Source organism: Amblyraja radiata, chromosome 24, assembly GCF_010909765.2.
Source record: "Amblyraja radiata isolate CabotCenter1 chromosome 24, sAmbRad1.1.pri, whole genome shotgun sequence".
NCBI classification, from domain to species: domain Eukaryota; kingdom Metazoa; phylum Chordata; class Chondrichthyes; order Rajiformes; family Rajidae; genus Amblyraja; species Amblyraja radiata.
This window is the reverse complement of record NC_045979.1, coordinates 14,872,952-14,894,257: the sequence shown is the minus strand read 5'-3', so window position 1 is coordinate 14,894,257 and position 21,306 is coordinate 14,872,952. Positions and strand designations below refer to the sequence as shown.

General features: G+C 40.5%; 1 protein-coding gene across 4 annotated transcripts in view; it reads right to left on the bottom strand.

Annotated features, from left to right (window-relative positions):
* Positions 1 to 579: 579 nt before the first annotated feature.
* lad1 (ladinin 1) overlaps positions 580 to 21,306 on the bottom strand; it is an 86,856-nt gene continuing 66,129 nt past the window's right edge. For 2 of the 4 annotated variants that reach the window (XM_033042468.1, XM_033042471.1), the window contains 4 exons: positions 20,756 to 20,893; positions 16,803 to 16,871; positions 4,572 to 4,605; positions 580 to 972 (listed from right to left, as the gene is read on the bottom strand). In XM_033042468.1, the coding sequence (XP_032898359.1) occupies positions 4,579 to 4,605; positions 16,803 to 16,871; positions 20,756 to 20,893 (234 nt within the window). In that variant the 3' untranslated portion in view covers positions 580 to 972; positions 4,572 to 4,578. The remainder of the gene's footprint in view (positions 973 to 4,571; positions 4,606 to 16,802; positions 16,872 to 20,755; positions 20,894 to 21,306) is intronic. The other 2 variants (XM_033042469.1, XM_033042470.1) reach the window with 2 other exon arrangements.

Here is a 21,306-nt window from a genome sequence, read left to right as displayed (position 1 = left end):
GTGCGAACTCCATGCAGACAACACCCGTAGTCAGGATTGAACCCGGGTCTCTGGCACTGTAAGGTAGAAACTCTACCGCTTTGCCATGGTGCTGGCCTTAAAACAGAATTCAAAACTCCTAATTTTGTACCTTACAACATATGTGGTAATACTGAGTCGAGACACTCTGTATGGATTTAACACAAAAGGTAGATGAACCATTGCCTGAGATTTTTGGCGGGAGTTGTATCTTCTCCAAATAACTGGATTTAATCGAAAAGTTCTTCAGATGACATTATGGGGCCCTAACATAGGCAGTGTGCCTACTATAACAGTGGATGAGTTCATTTAAGTCTTTGTTTCTGGTTGGGTCAGTCCCAAAGGAGCATCTGTTATTTACTGCACTAAGTCTGTAATATTTCAGTTATGCCCCATTATGTAATAAATGACGTGAATTGTCTAAGTTATTAAAAATCTAAAAATAATTTATGCTGAGAAATGACTCAGGTATGTTTGTTCCCAAGCTATTATTTATCAGTAAATCAGCAACCTACAGACTAAATGCAAAATAAATAATTACAAACCGACTAATGTGAAGACTTGTGGCCATTTGAACATTTTATTGTCAGGAAAATAAATGAATAGGCATGAACATGATATTGAATACAACCATAAAAAAAGAGTAAAATTTAAAGCATCTTATTTTACAAAGTTTGAACCAAATTTATTCCCATAATGACATTTGTTTAAATTACAACTTGATTTTAATCACCTAAGAAACTGCATATTTTCTTGTTACATGACAATTCTGAAAGTATTTGAATCTCCTTTATGAGAACATTATTGTTTTGCTGTAAAATCATTCCCATTGGCGTTAGCTCGATTAATCCATCTTGTGTTACGATATTCATCATCTTCAAGAGAATTACGCATAACGATTCAGCTTGTCCCCCGATCTGTATAATTGAGTTTTTTCATTTTGAAGTGTTAATCCTAGTAAAAATTTAAAAAAGTGATAACATTGAAACATATTTTACAACCTAAAAGTTAAACCCCCACAATCTTCTGCTGATAAATGTGTAAACAAATATGTGATGAAGTCTATTTAAAAAGGATGCAATCAGCACTTCATTGTAAATTAACGCATCTTGTTATGTGTTTTGTTTAGTTTAGTTTAGTTTAGTTTAGTTTAGTTTAGTTTAGTTTAGTTTAGTTTAGTTTAGTTTAGTTTAGTTTAGAGATACAGCACGGAAACGGGCCCTTCGGCCCACTGAGTCTGCACCGCACATTAACACCATCCTACACACACTTGAATATTAATATTTATTCCATGTTGGTGTTGCAAAGGGAAATGAAAATGAATGCTTCACATTAATGAGATAAATTATAGGCCCATTGTGTGCCCCTGTATATGGATCCTTGAAATGTGTGTAGGGATTGATGGGTTCTTGATCAATACGGATGTCAACGTTGTCCTAATACAAGTAACAAACTCAGACTATATTAGTGAGTCAGAGTTTAGTTTAGTTTAGAGATACACCGCAGAAACAGGTCCTTCGACCCTCCGAGTCTGCGCCAGCCAGCGATCTCTGGTTTAGGGAGGTTCTATGTTTTATATAAATTAGGACATATCCTCAAACATATCTTTAACGTCTACTTTGGGTTACTTTGGGTGTTTCACTGAGTGAGTTCCTTTCTGAAGTTATTTTAAAACTCCAGCCTAACTGTTTCTTCATAGAGTAATAATTGTAGCTCACTTTTGGAAAACAAAACATTAGCATTTTGGGACATAGCCTTCACAATTTCTTCCCACTGGATAGAGGTTTGGCATCTAAGCAATAAAACTTTATATTGTCCCCTATTGAGGTAAAGATAATTCAAAGGGCGGGGGAAGGGAAACAATCAATAATCTACTTTCTCCCAGAACATAAAAAGGTTCTATAGATCTATTAGGCTCTAGATCAGGTCTGTATTTTTAAGGTTTCGGCCCGAAACGTTGCCTATTTCCTTCGCTCCATAGATGCTGCTGCACCCGCTGAGTTTCTCCAGCATTTTTGTGTACCTGTATTTTTAACAGATTGCTTCTGAAGGTGAGGAGAAGGAAGGCTCACTGATGATCTGAATGAGGTGATGGCTCATTATGACTTCATCGCCAGTTTAGCTTGGACTGTATAAAATGGCGCCCAAATCTTGTGACTATTTACATTGGGAATCAAAAGGTTGTTTCTATGCATGGGGAACTTAATCGGGGATTGTCTTTATTGTGACAATAATCTCACTGAGCTAATGCAAAATATGTATTGCACTATACCATTGGTACACGCGACAATAAGATGAACCATTGAACCAGTGAAGGTTTTCAAATTGTTAATTTGCCTTTCATGCTAACAGCATGAACGCAGCCAACAAAAAGGCTTTGTGTAAACATTGAACTGTTGGCAACTGTGTAGTAATCTCACAAGACAGGTGGTTCTTGTGCTAAAGAAAACTCTGGCAATAATGTAAAAGTAATGAAATCCCACTTTGTGCAATTTCCACCATGCTGGTTAATGTGCTTAAGGTGCTTAACTTTGGTTAAGAAAGTAATCCAATGAAAATGACACCTTAAGTGAATTTTCAACCCTTAAGTTATGTATTATGCTGTGGTCTTTAAAAAAAATACTCACGTCTGGTCAGGAAAAAAATCTAATTTCTATATGTAGGTGGCCTTGAGAAAGAAGGGACAACATTTAAATCCCTCTTCTTAGGAAATGAGGCCAGTCGGTTCATTATAGTGTTAGTGGGAGAGCACTTTGGGACTAGTGACTATAATTCTATTAGTTTTGAAATAAGACCTTATGGACAAGGAAAAGGCTGATCCAAAAGTTGAAGTTCTAAATTGATGCTGGAGGTGCGAAGATACATTAAGGTAGATACATTTCTGGGACTTGATCGAGTGAATGAAACCATGGAAAAAGCTAAGATATTTGTGCATCAATATCGTGAGATGTTGGATAATATAAATATCACCAGTGATGGCTAATATTGATCTTTATTTAAGAGAGGCTGTTAGAAAATGCCCGTGACAAGGGACTGGTGAGACTTATAACTGCAGTGGATAAGTTATTGAAGGGACAGAATCTACAAGTATTTGGAAAGACAAGAACTTGTTAGTCCCTCTGCGCCAATAAAACACATCTCTTTTAATTTAAGATGGGTATCCTTCACAACATTCCTTCTAATTCTCCTTGTATCATTGATTGATAATCACTTTGGCTTCGTCCAGTGAAATTGGTTGAATTATTGAAATTTTATTTTGTAAATACACAGAACTGAGAATGTACAATTATATTTCACATAAGATCGTTTACCAACAGAGAGAAGATTTATTTTCATTTTAATATTAGTTTCCTCTAAATTAGAAAGCATTTAATATTCATGTAATGTATATTAGCATGTAATGTATATAATGTAAATGGTGTAACCTGCCTCCAAGTTAAAGGGGGAGCAGTGTAATGTATATCATGTAATTAGCATATGTTATGTCTTGTGCGAGGGGACGCATGCGCTGGCGGAGACTCAAGGTGGCGTCCTGCAATAAAGTAGCTTGTGAGTTTACTCCTGTATCTGAGAGTTCTTTTAAGTCAGTTCCAAGTGCCCAAAATACACTACAGATAACCTGTTGTGCCAGCTAATAATGATTTATCAGCCAAAAACTGCACATACTTTCAATTGGAAAGACTAGCAGCAACTACAATAAGAGAAACAGAATGTATATTTTGGATGACATTTCATCAGAACTGGGAAAAGAGATGTAAAACTAAAGATACAACTTAAAATGTATCCCATAACCAATGATATGTCATCAAATTGAAACATAGATTTCTTTCTCTCTACAGATCTGCTTGATCTGATATTTCCAGCATTTTGGTTTGGTTTGGTTTAGTTTAGTTTAGTTTAATTTAGTTTAGTTTAGTTTACTTTACTTTACTTTACTTTAGTTTAGTTGAGTTTGTTTAGTATAGTTTAGTTTAGTTTAGTTTAGTATAGTTTAGTATATATAGTTTAGTTTAGTTTAGTTTAGTTCACTTTGGTTTGGTTTGGTTTGGTTTATTTGTCAGGACTTTAGGCCCTCTGAGCCCACGGCGACCAACAATCACACGTACACTTGTTCTATGACATCCCAGTTTTGCATTCTATGCACTAGCAACAATTTACAGAGGCCAGTTAATCTACAAACCCGCATGTCATTTTTGGGATGTGGGAGGAACCCAGAGCACCTGGATAAAAACCCATGCAGTCATACGGAGAACGTGCAAACTCCACCCAGGCAGCACCCGAGATCAGCTGTGAGGCAGCTACTCTACCACCTTAAGAATTATTCTTGTTAAAGTGAAAGCTTGCATTGAGCAAGAGGCCATCAACTTCCAGGACGAAGCATTATGAGTACAATACCTACTGGCCCTATACAGATAGTTAGTTCATATCAAGCACATATACATCCAGCATGCAGCCACAAGAATTTCCCAAAGCAGACACGTTAGCCACATAAAGCTGGAGATAGTTGGAGGGTGAGGCAGGCCATATACATATGAAAAAGCCCTTAGTCTTACTTTGATTTTAGCTCTTTCTGAAAGAATGATGATCCTGCAAATGTTTTGAATTTACATGAAAAAAGGTTGAGTTAACTTGCTGGTGGAATACCGAATATCTTCATGCAGGCATACACACATACATATATAAATGGTTGTAACTAGGAGACATTTTACACCATAAAACTAAGTGCACAAATTCAACAGTTAAAAAGTTCAGAGTATTTTAACATAAGAAAAATAATCCTTGAGATAACATTTTTTTCAAAAAAAGTTCCTATGATCTGCTTCATGTTAATACTGGTGTCAGTGGTTATGGAGAGAAGACAGGAGAATGGGGTCAGGAGGGAGAGATAGATCTGCCATGATTGAATGGCTGAATAGGCTTGATGAGCCGAATTGCCTAATTCTGCTCCTATCACTTATGACCTTCGGACATTATGTGGTAAAGCAGATTAAAATCACCTCAATTTAAAGAAATTATTCCAACAATTTGTTTCAATGTAGTATAACAACATTGAAAACAGCACTGAGATGGCAGTGTATATTGCCATGTTTCACTTCTTGCTCTGTAGCTCTTGGTAAGTCTATCACCATTTTAAATGGAAATTATGCAAGGTGTTGTCCACAGAACATTGTTGTCCACATTTTCATCCAGGGCATATTCGTACAACTAGGAAAACAAAGTCAATGACCTAATAGAGCAGAAATCCAAGTGTTAACATTATTAGTTACCAATGTTGATATACATCGTCATTTAAGTTCATAAATTGCAGCAACCTTCTCTTCTACTGGTGAGGTGAAGCAAGAAATAATTGACCATCAAGCCCACATGAACCAGAGACTTAATAATTATGCCACAAATGTCTGCATCACCACCTTTTCCAAACAGACGTAAGAACTGTATAACTGCGACGCAAATGCAAAACATAAAGACATTTGAAGTTTAGATAATCTGGAGAAGACACAAAGTGTTGGAGTAACTCAGTGGGTCAGGAACTTCTCTGGAGAACATGGTTAGATGATGTTTTAGGTTGGGACCCTGAAGGTTCGACATCATCACCCATCTATCAAGCCTCGAGTCTCTGCAATTATCAAGTCTGGTCTTGTCCTGAGGATGTCGCGACCCAAAACACATGTCCATCTACTCCAGAGATGCTGCCAGACCCAGAAGGTGCTTTTGCAGATGTTGGTTTACAAATGAAAAAGTGCCTTCTTTTGTAAACCAGCATCTGCAAAGGGTTTCGGCCCGAAACGTTGCCTATTTCCTTCGCTCCATAGATGCTGCTGCACCCGCTGAGTTTCCCCAGCAATTTTGTGTACCTTCTGCAAATCCTTGTCTCTACACTGTTTCAACATGCAGGTGCTTGTCCTATTTCAACCCCTATAACTGAAAAAAAAATCTATATATTACTAAAACTCTCATCTTGACCACTTCCTGTCTGCATTGTAATTAAATTTACGCAAAAATGATCCCCCATAGCGCTACGATTTTTCGCCACCTTACTCACCATTCTCCTCTGCTGCAAGTCAAATAAGTTTTGTTCCGATCAGTGAAATAGTACAAAAGTTATGAAGGTTTTTAAGGTTCCCCCTCCCCCACAATCCCCCCCCCCCCCCCCACAGCCCCCACTCCCCCAAACCCCCCTCCACCCCCCACCACTCCCCCCCCCACCCACTCTCCCACCCCCCTCAGCTACATCCCCCTCCCCCCATCCCTGCTCCCCCCCCACAACTCCCTCCCCCACCCCCACGCCACCCCCTCCAAATCAAATCAACCCGGGGAATGGCCATACACGATTTCAATCATTAACAACCAAAAGAGGTAACAATTGTAGTGGATGATACTAGATCCTCGTCTCGTCACACTCCAACACCATCTTGCATCTATCAATGCTCAAGCCCCCGCAAATATCAAGCCTGATTTATTTTTATGTTTTGAGATACAGAATAGAAACAGGTGCTTCGGTGCACCGGGCCCATGCCAACCATCGATCACAGACACAAACTGCTGGAGTAACTCAACGGGTCAGGCAGCATCTCTGGAGAAAAGAAATAGGTAATGTTTTGTGTCGAGACCTTTCATCAGACTGGAGGCTAGGGGCAATTTACAGAGGCCAAAAAGCTATTTGATCTCAGTAGATTTTCTCCTAATGTGTAGGGAGTGGATGCGAGAGTGGGATAACATAGAACTAGTGCGAACCTGTGCTTGATGGTCAGCATGACTTTTGCTCAACTGTATGTTGGGAAATAATTACACTGTGCAATTGCACGTGTGACAATAAAGCACTGTTGATGGGCAGAAAGGCCTGTTTCCACGCTGTATCTCTAAACTATACTAAAGCCCGTGTGTGCACAGCAAAGAGATTTAGCTACCAATTTTGCACACTGGCAAGAAAGCTGCTGAGCTAGCATCATACCTGTCAAAAGTGGCAGTAGGCAGGTGTGATTATCCTCACAGCCACCTCTTCCTTGCTGACCTTCAAGTTAAAATTGTCACAAAATACATTAGCAGGCATCCTTCCAGCTGCTACAGCTGTGTATTCAGGAATAAGCATGAGGAATTCATGGGAAAAATGTGTCCGGTACTAACATGTTTGATGGCTTTAGCAGGTGGAAGGTCACCTAGAAGAAGAAAATTGTGCCTGATCTGTGGTGTGAATTATATCACGTAGTGGTGACTGCACGTTTCACTCAATTTCAGAAACCTGGTTCGACTGAATATCCAGTTGGGATCAATCCTGCGGGAGTGGGAGAGAGGGAAGAACAAATGTAGACCTGGACAGACGCAAAAAGCTGGAATAACTCAGCGGGACAGACAGCAAGGAATGGGTGAACGTCACCCATTCTTTCTCTCCAGAGTTGCTGCCTGCCCCGCTGAGCTTTTTGTGTCTATCTTCGGTTTAAACCAGCATCTGCAGTTCCTTCTTACACAAAGGTAGACCTGGCGCGCGATACTTTCTAACTTTGTAGCGACTATTGCATACCTTGTGTGTGCAAGCAAAGAATTTCACTGTGGCTTGTCACATGTGATAATAAAGTATTCATTCGCTCATTCATTCATTCATATTGAAATCGCATTGCCATAGATTTACAAAAGGGCACAGAATGCTGGAGCAACTCAGCGGGTCAGGCAACATCTGTGGAGAACATGGAAAGGTGACTTTTCAGGTTGAGACCCTTCCCTGTTGAGATCCTTCTTTTCAAATTTAGTCAGAGGATCATGTTTCAGTTATTCCTGGGAAAATATTGAATTTTAGTAGATCATTAGCCATGTTATGGCTCTAAAATCTCAGCAAATCTGTGGAATGTACTAATTCTTTGGAACGGGTGAAGAAACTGAACAATCATTCTGCGAATGTGCAAACACTATAGACAGCATAAAGGGTGATACAGTGGTGCACCTGATAGAGCTGCTGCCTCACAGCACGAGACCTAGGTTCCATCCTGCCCTCGGGTACTATCCGTATGGAGTTTGCACATTCACCCTGAGACCACGTGGGTTTCCTTCGGGTGCTCTGGTTTCCTCCCCCAATCCAAAGACGTGCGTGTTGGTAGGCTAGTTGGCCTCTATAAATTGCTCCTGGTGTTCTCATCTGCATCCTCATCTTCCTGAGCCAAAGACCCCAATTAGTGGGGATAGGTGACTACATATGCTCCGCAGTACACCTTCATCCCAGACCAAATGTGTTGTCAGACTCTTACTATATTCCCTTAAAAGTCACGACTGTGGTTAAATTCGACTCTAACTTTATTTACAAGTTTGCAGTTGGCACCACTCTATTAGGGCTGGTTTCAAACAGTGATAAGATGGAGTACTGGAAGGGGATAGAGAGCTCAGTAACATGGTGTCATGACAACAACCTCTCCCTAAATGTCCACAAGACAAAGGAACTAATTGTGCAGGAAGAAACTGCAGATGCTGGTTTACACCAAAGATAGCCATAAAAGGCTGGAGTAACTCAGCGGAGCAGGCAGCATCTCTGTTTTGGTTTGAGACTCTTCGTCAGACTGAGAGTGATGGGAGAGGGATCTAGAGATATGGAAGGGTAAGGTATGAAAACAGATCAAAGTAGATGATGATAAGGAAATGTCTGAAGAAGGGTCTCGACCCAAAACATCACCTATTCCTTTGCTCCTGATTTACTGTCTGACCCGCTGAGTTCAGCATTTTGTGTAATAAGGAAATGTAATATGGTTCATTGTTAGCTGAGGGAAATGTGACCATGAGGCAGACATTCAGTAAAATGAATCAGAAAGACAGTGAAACTAGTCGGAGAACTCCGATGGGAACTAGTTATTAACATCAGGAAGCAAAGTGGTGTACGTGCTCCAAACAGCATCAATGGTATCGAGGTAGAGATGGTAGAGAACGTCCAGTTCCTAGGAGTAAATATCATTGACAATTTGTCTTGGGCCAACCACGTTGAAGCGACAGACAAGAAATCAAACCAATGCCTCTACTCCCTTTAGAAGACTACAGAAATGCTGCATTTCTTTAACAACACTCATCAACTTTACTTTCGTCTTTACTTTAGAGAAACAGCTCAGAAACAGGCCCTTCAGCCCACTGAGTCCATGCCCAACAGTGATCATTCCATACACTAGTATTAGCCTACAGTCTAGGGACAATTTACAATTTTACCGAAGCCAATTCATCTACAAACCTGTAAGTCTTTGGAGTGTGGGAGGAAACCAAAGCACCCAGAGAAAACCCATGCGGTCACAGGGAGAATGTACATAGTCCGTACCCCCTTAGTCAGGATCGACCGGGTCTCTGGTGCTATAAGGCAGCAGCTCTACCGCAGATGCACCACAGAAAGCGTGATATCGGGATAGGTCACAGATCAGTTTGGCAACAGACGTGTCCAAGACTGGGTGTATACTAGCCCATCACACAGATGAGTCCCCCTCCCCTCCACCACCACCATCCATCGACTCCATCTGCTGCAAACATCATGAAAATGTTAAGCCTTGTGGAAAAAGTGTCAACGTGTTTTTAACAGCATGTTGTCACAATCTTTGCTTGGTCATTCATACCCGCATGAGGATTTTTGTAAACAGATTGTACTTTCTACTTCTTAAATAGTTTATGACATTTTGACATGCCAGAATCTTGTTTTCTTTCAGAGATACAGTATGAAAACAGGCCCTTCGGCCCACCGAGTTTGCATCGACCAGTGATCACAACGTACACTAGCTGTGTCCTACACACCATGGACCATTTACAATTTACAGAAGCCAATTAATCCTACAAACCTGTATATTTTGAGAGTGTGGGAGGAAACCGGAGCTCCCAGAGAAAACCCACGCAGGTCACAGGGAAAACAAACAAAGTCCCTACAGGCAGCACCCATAGTGAGGATTGTACCCGGGTCTCTGGCATTGTAAGGCAGCAACTCTATCATTGCGCCACTGTGCTACCCTATCACTTGGATACTTATCCTAATCACCATTTTGGAACCAATAGTTATATAATCACAATTATATAACTATGAGTCAATGTATTGTATCTGGCTGCTCGCCAAAAGCATAATTAGCAGCTCATGCTAAAAGTAACACCAAGATTGATGACTGGCAGCAAACGATGATAGACAAATACAAGTTCCTGTCTAAAGGCTAAAGGATGTTGGTGTCAATGTTCTACACAGATGTTGGAAAGGCATTATAAAGTTGGAATGGGTTCAGTGAAAATTCACGAGGATGTCGCCAGGACCCGAGGGCACAGAGCTGCAGGGTGAGTGCTTCTTGGAGCATTCCTTGGAGTGTAGGAGGATGTGATGATTTTATAGAGGTGTATATAATCATGAGAGGAATAGATCGGGTAGACGCACAGAGTCTCTTGTCCAGAATAGGGGGATTGAGAAGGGGGAAAGATTTAATAGGAATATGAGAGGTAGCTTTTCACACAAAGGGTGGTGGTTTATGGAACAAGCTGCCAGAGCAGATAGTTGAGGCACGGACTATCACAATGTTTAAGAAACAATTAGATAGGTTCATGGATAGGACAGGTTTAGAGGGATATGGACCAAATGCGGGCAGGTGGGACTAGTGTACATGAAACACATTGGTCTGTGTGTGCATGTTGGGCCAAAGGGCCTGTTTCCACACTGCATAACTCTATGACTCTCTATGGCAGTCAGTGGTAAGCATTGTGACTTAGATGATGAGCCCAAATCCAGCATAAATGCCTCAGCTTGTCTTGAGGACAGAAATCATGAGTCTTTTTTTTTATCATGGGATACATTTTACAGTAATCTTCAGCAAGTGAAGCCTGAGGAAGTGACATTAGAGAAATTATTATATACATGCATGCTTCTTATTTTACAAAGTTTTGGAATAAGTCAACAGGTCAGGCAGCATCTCCGCAGAACATGGATAGAACTTTTCAGGTCGGGTACCTTCTTCAGACTGATTGTGGCGGGGTTAGGGGGGATAGAAAGCTAAAAGAAAGGAGGGTTGGGTAAAGCCTGGTGAGTGATATTTGGATATAGGTGAGGAGGATTTTTGAGAGGCAGATGACTGTTTTAAGTTTAGATTTTGAAGAACAGTGGGGAATCAGGCCCTTTCGCCCACCAAGTCCGCGCCAACCAGCTATCCTACACACACTAGGGACAAGTTACAATTATACCAAGCCAATTAGCATCCAAACTTGTATATCTTTGGAATGTGGGAGGAAACCCACGCAGGTCACTGGGATAACATACTAACTCCCTACAGACAGCACCCATAGTCAGGATCGAACCCGGGTCTCTGACATTGTAAGCAGCAACCCTACCGCTGTGCCACCGGTACAAAGTCCAACGATTTAAAAGCAAAAAGAGTGAGATAAGGATAGCAGCGGTTCAAATTGTGAAGCCAGGGGAAGGAATTATAGGTGGAAGGGCAGGTTAGTTGGTCATGACTGACCATGGGTGATGCATCCTAGTTTGCAGGTGATGTGTGGTTGGATGCAAGCCTGGGCGATGTCATATGGAGGACAGGCTGTTGCCCATGCAGCACGTCCCCCCTCTCCACATCGCTGATTGATCCAAAGGAACAGCAAAGCCATTACAGTTTGGCACCAGCGCCGTCGCAGGAGCAGCCAGAGCGAGGTTGTAGACAATGACTAACTGCCTTAGGAGCTCCGACTCCGGATTTTCTTGAGGTTTACTCCAAGAGCCTTTTCCATGACTGGATATGGCCACAAGGCAGTGGAGGTTTTAAATCAGAGTTTTCTCTCTCCTAGATGGACTGCCTTCCCAGGCTGATGAACCCCAACTGCCCGAGACTCGTGGGGGTGGGAGCGTCTACCTTCCCGTGCAGGTCTATAGCACCTGCCCACTGCCCAGAAGGGCAGGATGAAGGGGAAATATGGGTTAACAAACATCGGCCGTTCGTTGTGTCTACATCTCATTATACGTTTTGTTTAGCCTAATCTAATAGCTAGGTCAGAGTGTGAAGTCCAATGGGAAGGTCGACTAAAGGACCAGTTTCAGTTAAGTTCTTAAGGGATAGGATGCATTACATAGTACCTATTCCTGGTTCTGTTTATTTTATTTTGCGATGTTTTGAAATAAAATAACTAATATGGAATTAAAATGCAATAAACCTTGCACTTGGCACGACTGTTTTATGTTCTGTAGGAAGGAACTGCTAATGCTGGTTTAAACCGAAGACAGACACAAAAAGCTGGAGTAACTCAGTGGGCCAGGCAGCATCTCTGGAGAGAAGGAATGGGCGACGTTTTGGGTCGAGACCCTTCTTCAAAGGTCTGAAGAAAGGTCTCGGCCCGAAAGGTCACCCATTTTATGTCTATCTTCTTGTTTTATGTTGCTGTTTGCCATAACTAGCAAAGACCTGATCTCAATATTATTCATGTGAGCCTTCAAATTGCGTTATTATTTGCAGAGCTGACTCACTGGGAAAAACTTTACTTGTTGAAAGTCCCTGCTTTGTCACTACATGTTATAGCCAAATGGCTCATTTAGTATCCACCCATGCATGTGGTGCCTTTGAAGGCAGGCCAAGCATTATGCCTTCCCGCAGAATCAGATTTAGACAGATATTGCTCAGACAGAGGCCCTCCCAAGCCTCAGGAAATATTGTGTTGCTCTTGAAAATATATATAATTGCAAAACAGTTGGTTTACGTCTCAAACAATTGGAAGCTCTGTCATTGATCATAAGGGCAAGTCATTCAAAGTCTATAGAGAGCATAGCAAGCAAATGTCTGGAAGTATTCGGATAGACCTCTTGCCCGGCAATGCTATTCTACCTTAATGAATAAGGCCATATTCTTTAAGAACTCTAGCTCTGAAAATGGGTCTAAAGCTTCTTCTGTTCACAATAAGAAAACAATTTCTGCAGGTTAAATGAACTACCATGCTATATTAACCAACATACAATGTTTAAAGTCTCAAAGTGAATATTCACAGAGGCCAGAATTACTGTCATCTCCTTGTAAAATCCAACACATTGGATCCACAGTTCAGATACAGACCATCATTACAATGGTGGCTACCACCAAAGTAAGACTCATTGTGGAAAATAACTAAAGTAAGAGAAACAGAACAGCACAGAAGAACTACATTAACAGAAAGAGAAACACTGGAATCTCAGCAAATCGAGCAGCATCTGTGGAGAGAGACATCAGTCAAGGCTTTGGGTTGGTGACTCTCAGAACTTGGGTCTGAAGAGAGCTGGAAGAGAGGAGGGGCAGGGCAAAGGATAGAGGTGAAGGGAGCATTTTATAGGCAGATGGTGGACAAACGCAGAGATGAAAAGGCAGAAGAGGGGTGGGTTGGGGGAGCACCGGAGAAGGAGAGGGGGAGGGGGACGGTGGAAGGATGGAGGGGGAGGGGGAAGAAGGGGGAGGATGGGGGTGGTTCAGTTAATGTTCAATGTTCACACCGTTGGGTTGTAAGCTACCCAAACGGAATATGAGGTTGTGTTATTTTATTTGTGGCATTTGCTTAATAAACTTTTGAAGAGTTCTGAATTGACTTCCTTCCAAACAGGAAGAGTAGGACATAATAATTATCATGGGCGTCCTGGTGAATTAAAGTGATTACGGGCAATTTACTCAAGCAATTTGTGTCTCCAGTTTCGCACACCCTTATGCCTCCACCAGCAACTGAGTGGAGTCTATGGCAAAGTCAAAAGGCAAGGGATATAGTTTAGTTTAGTTTAGTTTAGTTTAGTTTAGTTTAGTTTAGTTTAGTTTAGTTTAGTTTAGTTTAGTTTAGTTTAGTTTAGTTTAGTTTAGTTTAGTTTAGTTTAGTTTAGTTTAGTTTAGTTTAGTTTAGTTTAGTTTAGTTTAGAGATACAGCACGAAACCGGCCTTTTGGTCCACCGAGTCTGCCTCTGTAAAGCCCCTGTCCCACTTAGGAGACCTAAACAGCAACCTCTGGTGACCTTGGCCGCGACCCAAGGTTTCCATGAGGTCATCGGAGGTTTTGGTCACTCTCCCTAATGGTCGGAAGTGGTTTCCGCATGGTCGAGACTTCATCTAGGTTGCTGCTATTTTTTCATCATGATTAAAACCGGCCTCGACTAAAAATAGGTTTCCGTTTTAAAAATCGATAATTTTTTAGTCGCAGGTCTAGTCGAAGTTCATAGTCTTCATAGTTCTTCATAGACGAGGAAGGTTTTCAACATATGCGTGGGAGGTGGTAGGAGGTTGCAGGTCACCTTGACCTTGATTTTTTTTTTGGGTGGCAGGCAAGGTCACCAGAGGTTTGCTGTTTAGGTCTCCTAAGTGGGACAGGGGCTTAAGGCAGCAACTCTACCACTGCGCCACCGTGCCTCCTTATACAACAGTGCCATGCTGATATACTGCTGCTATATTCTGCCAAATGACTAATCAGCCCTTTTATTCTCCCTAACTTTCCTCTGTTTGGAAAACACACAATCAAACTTGATTGCCAAATATAAATGATCAAATGTAGAAAACAGCATGGCATACATGGAAGTTATAGAAAGTTATAGAAAATCATCCAGGCAACTCAAGAACACTGATCTGCAGAACACTTAAGCATTGATATCATAATATCTCACTTCACTTTAAACGATTGTATTGTTTCAAACAAGCAAATGCCACTGTGCTTCAACAGGGAATGTGAGGCAAAGTTTAGATGTGACCCAGGAGCATGATCTTTAACCTGCCCCCATACGTTCTGTGTCACACCAACTGCTCACGAGCCTCAGCCCACTCATAAATGAGTGTGTTCATGATAATCTGGGCTCTCAGCTGCTTGCGCTTGTTATTGTGAGATGGTAAACAGAAGAAAGGGAGCCTCTCAATACAAGTAGGCAATTGTGTACCCCAAGCTTGACACTGAGCATTAATCGTTTGTCTGAAGAAGGGTCTCGACCCGAAACGTCACTCATTCCTTCTCTCCAGAGATACTCCAAGATGAGGTAGGAAGGAACTGCAAATGCTGGTTTACACCGAAGATAGACACTAAATGCTGGAGTAGCTCATCGGGACAGGCAGCAAATCAATGGGAGATTTATTTGTGTCGAGACTCTTCTTCAGTCTTCAGAGAGTCAGGGGAAAGGGAAATGAGAGATATAGATGGTGATATAGAACAAAGAAATGAAAGATATGCAAAAAAGTAACAATGATCAAGGAAATGGTTCATTGTTAGCTGTGGGCTCGGTGAAACCATGACGATAAATTGTGTATACTCTTGTTCACCGAGCCCACAGCTAACAATGGACCTTTATATTGTGTATACTCTTGTTCACCGAGCCCACAGCTAACAATGGACCTTTTCCTTCATCATCATTACTTCTTTGCACATCTTTCTTGTCTTTGTTCTATATCGATCTATATCACTGTCTATATCTCTCGTTTCTGTTTCCCCTGACTCTCAGCCTGAAGAAGGGCCTCAATTTGAAACGTCACCCAATCCTTCTCTCCAAAGATGCTGCCTGCCCTGCTGAGTTACTCCAGTATTTTGTGTCTATCTTCAGTGTAAACCAGCATTTGCAGTTCCTTCCTACTACAGGGTCTCGAACAGACAAAAAAGATAATTTGAAGATGGTTAATGTCGATATTATACTGACACCTCTCATTTTCTACCATTTAACTTTACCAAGTTTTACCATTGAATGGTAGGTCCATCCTACTTTTTATTCTACATCATTCACCCGGCTAAAGATTTTGAACTGTTCTAACCTCATATCATTATTGTAAATTTACCAGCTTTCCTCCGATTCAATGCTCTATTTATTTTTTCTATCAAGCCTTCTATGGGACTTTCTACTCAAATACCTGCAGAAAATCTATTTACAGAATATGTTATCTATTTGTGTAATCATGGCTTCAAATATCACAATCAAATGCTCCAAATAACTACGCTAATAATAAATCTCTGCTGATGTAATTTAAATGATTGCTCATTGAGTTTAGTTTGAGTTTAGTTTATTGTCACGTGTACCGAGGTACAGTGAAAAGCTTTTGTTGCCTTCCAACCAGTCAGTGGAAAGACAATACATAATTACAATCGAGCCATCCACTGTGTACAGATACATTATAAAGGGAATAAAGTGAATAACCTTTAGTGGAAGATAAAGCCAGTAAAGTCCGATCAAAGATAGTCTGATATGATTTTAATTTAATATAATTTATTGCATGTTATACATTATAACACATTTTTATCCTGCTTTTACTAATTTCCTTTCTTAAATGACATAATAACAAATTTTCAATTCCAATTTGAAATTGTGCATAATTATGGCGAATTGGCCATTATATTCTTTGTTCTTTACATCAGACCCTATATTTTCTGCTGCCTTTCTCATTGGGAACAATTCCTCTTTTGCACTATTTTCTTTCATATCCTCCATCCTACTTTCACCTTCTCTCTTCCACCAACATTCATAAATGTCCATTCAAAGCATTCATTCAATATTTTCCCCATATTTAAAAGACATGCAATTAAACTCTCTTTGTTACCCATATCGTTTTATAATATGTTTCTCTTCCTCGATCCTTCAGTTGAATTATTTACTATGCAATGAATATCCTTAGGTGCTTTTCTCTATATGTACCTGGAATTAAACTTATGAAACCAATTTACTGGGGAAATCACTTCAAAGTACATTGTACTGTCAATAAATGCAGGCCATAAAATATTGATTCTGGTTTTAAATATCAAGATGCAATGAATTAGAAGTGATCACCTTTATTTAAATGAATAATGGATATTTGAAATTTAGTTGCATGAGATAATTTCATAGAGTTCCATCATTTTGCTATTATTACCTTTTCTAAGGATTCGGCTTTGTTTTCCCACAGACTCCGTTTATTGGCCACATCCCCTGGTTTGATAACCTGCAAAAATATATATATATTTCATCTTCCGGTACCTGTGCACCAACACATTCCATACTTTGCATGTTTATTATGAGAACAAAATTAAAATTCATTATTTAGAAATTATTTCTCTATTTTCTGCATCAGTGGAGAGACAACAGTCAAGGTTTCACATTGGACATCCTTCCTCAAAACCGGTTAAAAAAAAGCTTAAGACACAAGGAACTGCAGATGCTGGAACATTGAGCAAAGCACAAAGTGCTGGTGTAATCGAGCAAGTCATATCTTGACACTGCCTGAGTTTAGTTTAGTTTATAGATACAGGGTGGAAGCAAGCAACCTAGCCTGCACCGACCAGTGATCCCCACACTTTAACACTATCCTACACACACCGGGGACAATTTACATTTATGCCAAGCCAATTAACCTATAAACCTGTACGTCTTTGGAGTGTGGGAGGAAACCTAAGATCAATGAAGAATCCAATGTGGTCACAGGGAGAACGTAAAAACTCTATAGTCGTGATCGATCCCGGGTCTCCAGCACTGTAAGTGCTGTAAGGCAGCAACTCTACCGCTGCGCCACCGTGCCGCCCGAGTTGTTGAATTACTTTCTATTTGGGGGAAAAAGGGCTTACGAGGCTGCAGGTTTGCAAGCTTCAGAGTTGCTTTTAATTTCTGATGAAGGACCCTTGACCTAAAACACTGACTCTTTCTCGTCCCCACGGATGGAGCTGCATGTTTCCAACACTTTGCTTTTGTTTTCGATTTCTAGCATCTGCACGATTTTTTTAAACTTGACTGAACTTGTAGCTCCGTAAACTTCACCTCTCCATCCCTAATGAATCTTAAAAGATAAAGCCATCTCAATTTAGGAATTGCAGCTACCAACAGAACCTGTGACAGATTATGAAGATTAATGACAAATGATGTTTCCTGTCCTCTGTCAATTTATTCCATAGTTCAGTCACCACTTTGTAATTACTGGCAAACGTGATTTAAAAATTATTTCAAATCGTCTCTATTGGAATTATCTTTGGAGATGGTTAGATATGTTTTGAATCCTGATCCATAAATGAATGTTTTTAACAATTAATAATGTACAGCTGAAGATATTTATAAATTGAAATAGGTCTATCAAATAAAAACCAGTGTTATGGGAATTCACATTAGAATCTCAAACAAAAGATGCACTGGAATGTAATTCCAATGTTAACTATCTTCTTTGCCTACAGTTTCACAATTTGTTGGAGGCACAAGAGGCTGCAGATGCTGGAATATGGAGCAAAAAGCAAACTGCTGGAGGAACATAGCACATCGTGAGGCATAGTGCTGCCGTGGTAGAGCTACTGCTTCACAGCACCAGAAACCGGGTTCGATCCTGACTATGGGTGCTGTCTGATGGAGTTTGTATGTTCTTCCCGTGACAGAGTAGGTGTTCCCTGGGTGCTCCGGTTTCAAAGATGTACAGGTTTGTAGATTAATTGACTTCAGTAAAAATTGTCCCTAGTGTGTGTAGGATAGTGCTAGTTTATGGGGAGAGCTCATCAGCATGGAGTTTGTACGTTCTCCCTGTGGGTTTTCTTCAAGAACTTTGGTTTCCTCCCACATTACAAAGACGTACAGCTTTTTAGGTTAATTGGCTTGGTATAAATGTACATTGTCCCTAGTATGTGTAGGACCGTGTTAACGTGTAAGGATTGCTAGTCAGTGCGGACTCGGTGGGCCGAAGGGCCTGTTTCCACACTGTATCTCTAAACTAATCTGTGGGGAGGGTAGAGTGAGGAGCTAATGCAGGTTCTCAAACAGAAACGCCTCTCCCAATCCACAGATCTTACTCCAATTCTTGTGCAGCCTATTGGAGAGGACACACAGTAAAGTATGCAAGCAGAAAATGAGCCAAAATGAGAAGGAAGGAAGGAAAATATCTGGTCATCACACATGTCCATTTCTACTGAACCTATCATGAAGCAGAGCAGAAGATATTTTTGCAAAAAAATAACTGCTTCACTACTTAATGCATCTAAAGGAAGAGCAAGCTTTAATGCATTTCAAAGTCAATTGGAGTACATTATTTAAATAAAATATTTAAATAAAATATTTAAATAAAACAAATTCCTTGAATGAAAGTAATAATAAGTGCAAAATGTGATTGTAGGCAAAGATCTGATGTATCATAAATAATTAGGTTGTAGACCAATTAATTTCATTATTACTTAAACAAAGTTGCATGATTTTTTAAATTATCTTATTCATAAATATTGATGAAAACCCATCTATTGTGTTTCATTAGTTCACCTTCTCATTGCCCTTTAAGGTTTTGCTATCTCAATCTTCTAAACCTGCTCTTTAATGATTTCAATAGTTTACTCTTTCCACTTGCTTGATCTTTTATCAACCTGCTTTTTCTCTCTCATCAATTTGTCCCACTCTCTTCTAAGCAATCCTCTGTCCAATCCTCTGATCATTCATCATTTGAAAACCAATATTAATATTGATTGACATCCTCTGTGCAAATTTAACACAAAACTAAAAGTCCCAGAGTTCATGTAACTGGTGCAATTCTCTACCCCCCCCCACACACGCACACACTATCTTCACATGCATATATTTTTTTCATCGAAATTGGATTGGGTAGCGCACAAAGACATGATGCCACACACTACGATCTCCAGGCAACTGAATAGTTTGTGGCTTTTAAAGAATCTTTTGTTTGTTACTCTAAGTGTATTTACTTGTCTATCAAGTGGTTGGGATTTTCTAAATGCTCAACACCATGAGACAGAAATGCGGTTAATCATTTCCTTCGGCAGCAAATTATTGAAGCAAATAATTTGATGCTAAATCAATGTGTCATTTCCACGCTCAACATACAAGGTTGAAATGTGAGCTCTAATGGTATGCCCATGAAATTGCTCTCAACATCTACGCTCCCTGTATGAACACCTGTAAAAACCCCACCCAACTACTTCAATCATTTTCCTTTTGTTTCTGAGCCTATGGCGTAGTCTTGATTTCACCCGTGCCAACTAGAACACAGTGAGAAGATAGACACAAAAAGCTGGAGTAACTCATCGGACGGATCAGGCAGCATCTCTGGAGAACAAGTTGACTGAACTAGCTTTATACCTCTTCCCCCAAGTGGCCAGTTATCACGCTGCAGCATAAATAAGTGAAAAGCCAAACAATTACTCCACCATATTTCCCACAACACTACATATTACATTAAGTAGCCGACAAGGAGCCTGACATAATCAGCTGTGTGATCTGCACAAACAGCCAGGTTGTTTGACTTGACTTGTCTTTTCTTGACTAGATGGGGTAAGTGCAAAGTATGGAATAGATTGGATAAATGCACAGAGATTTTCACCCAGTGTATGAGAATCAAGAACCAGAGGACATAGGTTTAAGGTGAGGGGGAAATTTAATAGGAACCTGAGGGGCAATTTTTTTAATAATTGCACCCAATTCACTTCTGAAATTTGTACTGATATTTGGTAATTATAATTGACGATGACTGTAGTCAACAATTGAGAAGTGTTGGAAGGAGTTTAGACTATATCTGGCCAACTGGTTATCGGAAAGCTTAAGGAGGAATCCTAAAAAGTAACAAAGTTAGAAAACCAATATATTACCTGAAACCTATGTTTTTCCCTTGTAGTTATAAAAGTGTGCTTTACCCTTGGCTGTTTTCCAGTGTGTTGAAGAAGTAGGAAACTTATATTTGTGCACAATTAATATACAATCAAACCTACTTCCAGGCAAATACAGTGGACACACATTCTTCCTACTTCATTGATATTTCTGTGTCAATTGATTCCATTGTCGGTGTTAAAAAAAAACCCATTCCTGCTGCATGCAAGTGTGTATGTATAACCTCCACCCACAAGGTTCCCACTGTACCTTTCTGGTCACTGGATATCGAGGACTGCCATGCTGCATGTCTTCCTTCTCAAAGACACAGCGTTTGCTTGCAACACCTTCCAAAGGCCGGGCCAGATAATCTGAAGGGGATGGCTTTGACTTGACACCATCACTTTTCTAAAAAGAAATATTAAACAAAAACCATTAAAACGCCTGGTTTCAATGAAACTTTAGTTTGGAGAAACTGTGTGGAAACAGTCCCTTCAACCCGCTGAGCCCACACCAACCAATGATCACCCGTTCTCTAGATAAAGGTTATCCCACTTTCATATCCTACTTGCTGGGAGCGATTTACAAAGCCAATTGACCTACTAACCTGCACTTCTTAAGTGCGTGAGAGGAAACCTGAGCACCCGGAGAAAACCCATGCAGATGCAGGGATAACGTACAAACTCTATATAGACAACACCCTTAGTCAGGTTCAAACCTGGATCTCTGGCGCTGTAAGGCAGCAACTTGACCGCTGCATCAATGTGCCACCCATTCTTGCTTGGAAATCGAATTGCAACATTTAGTCATGCTACACATTT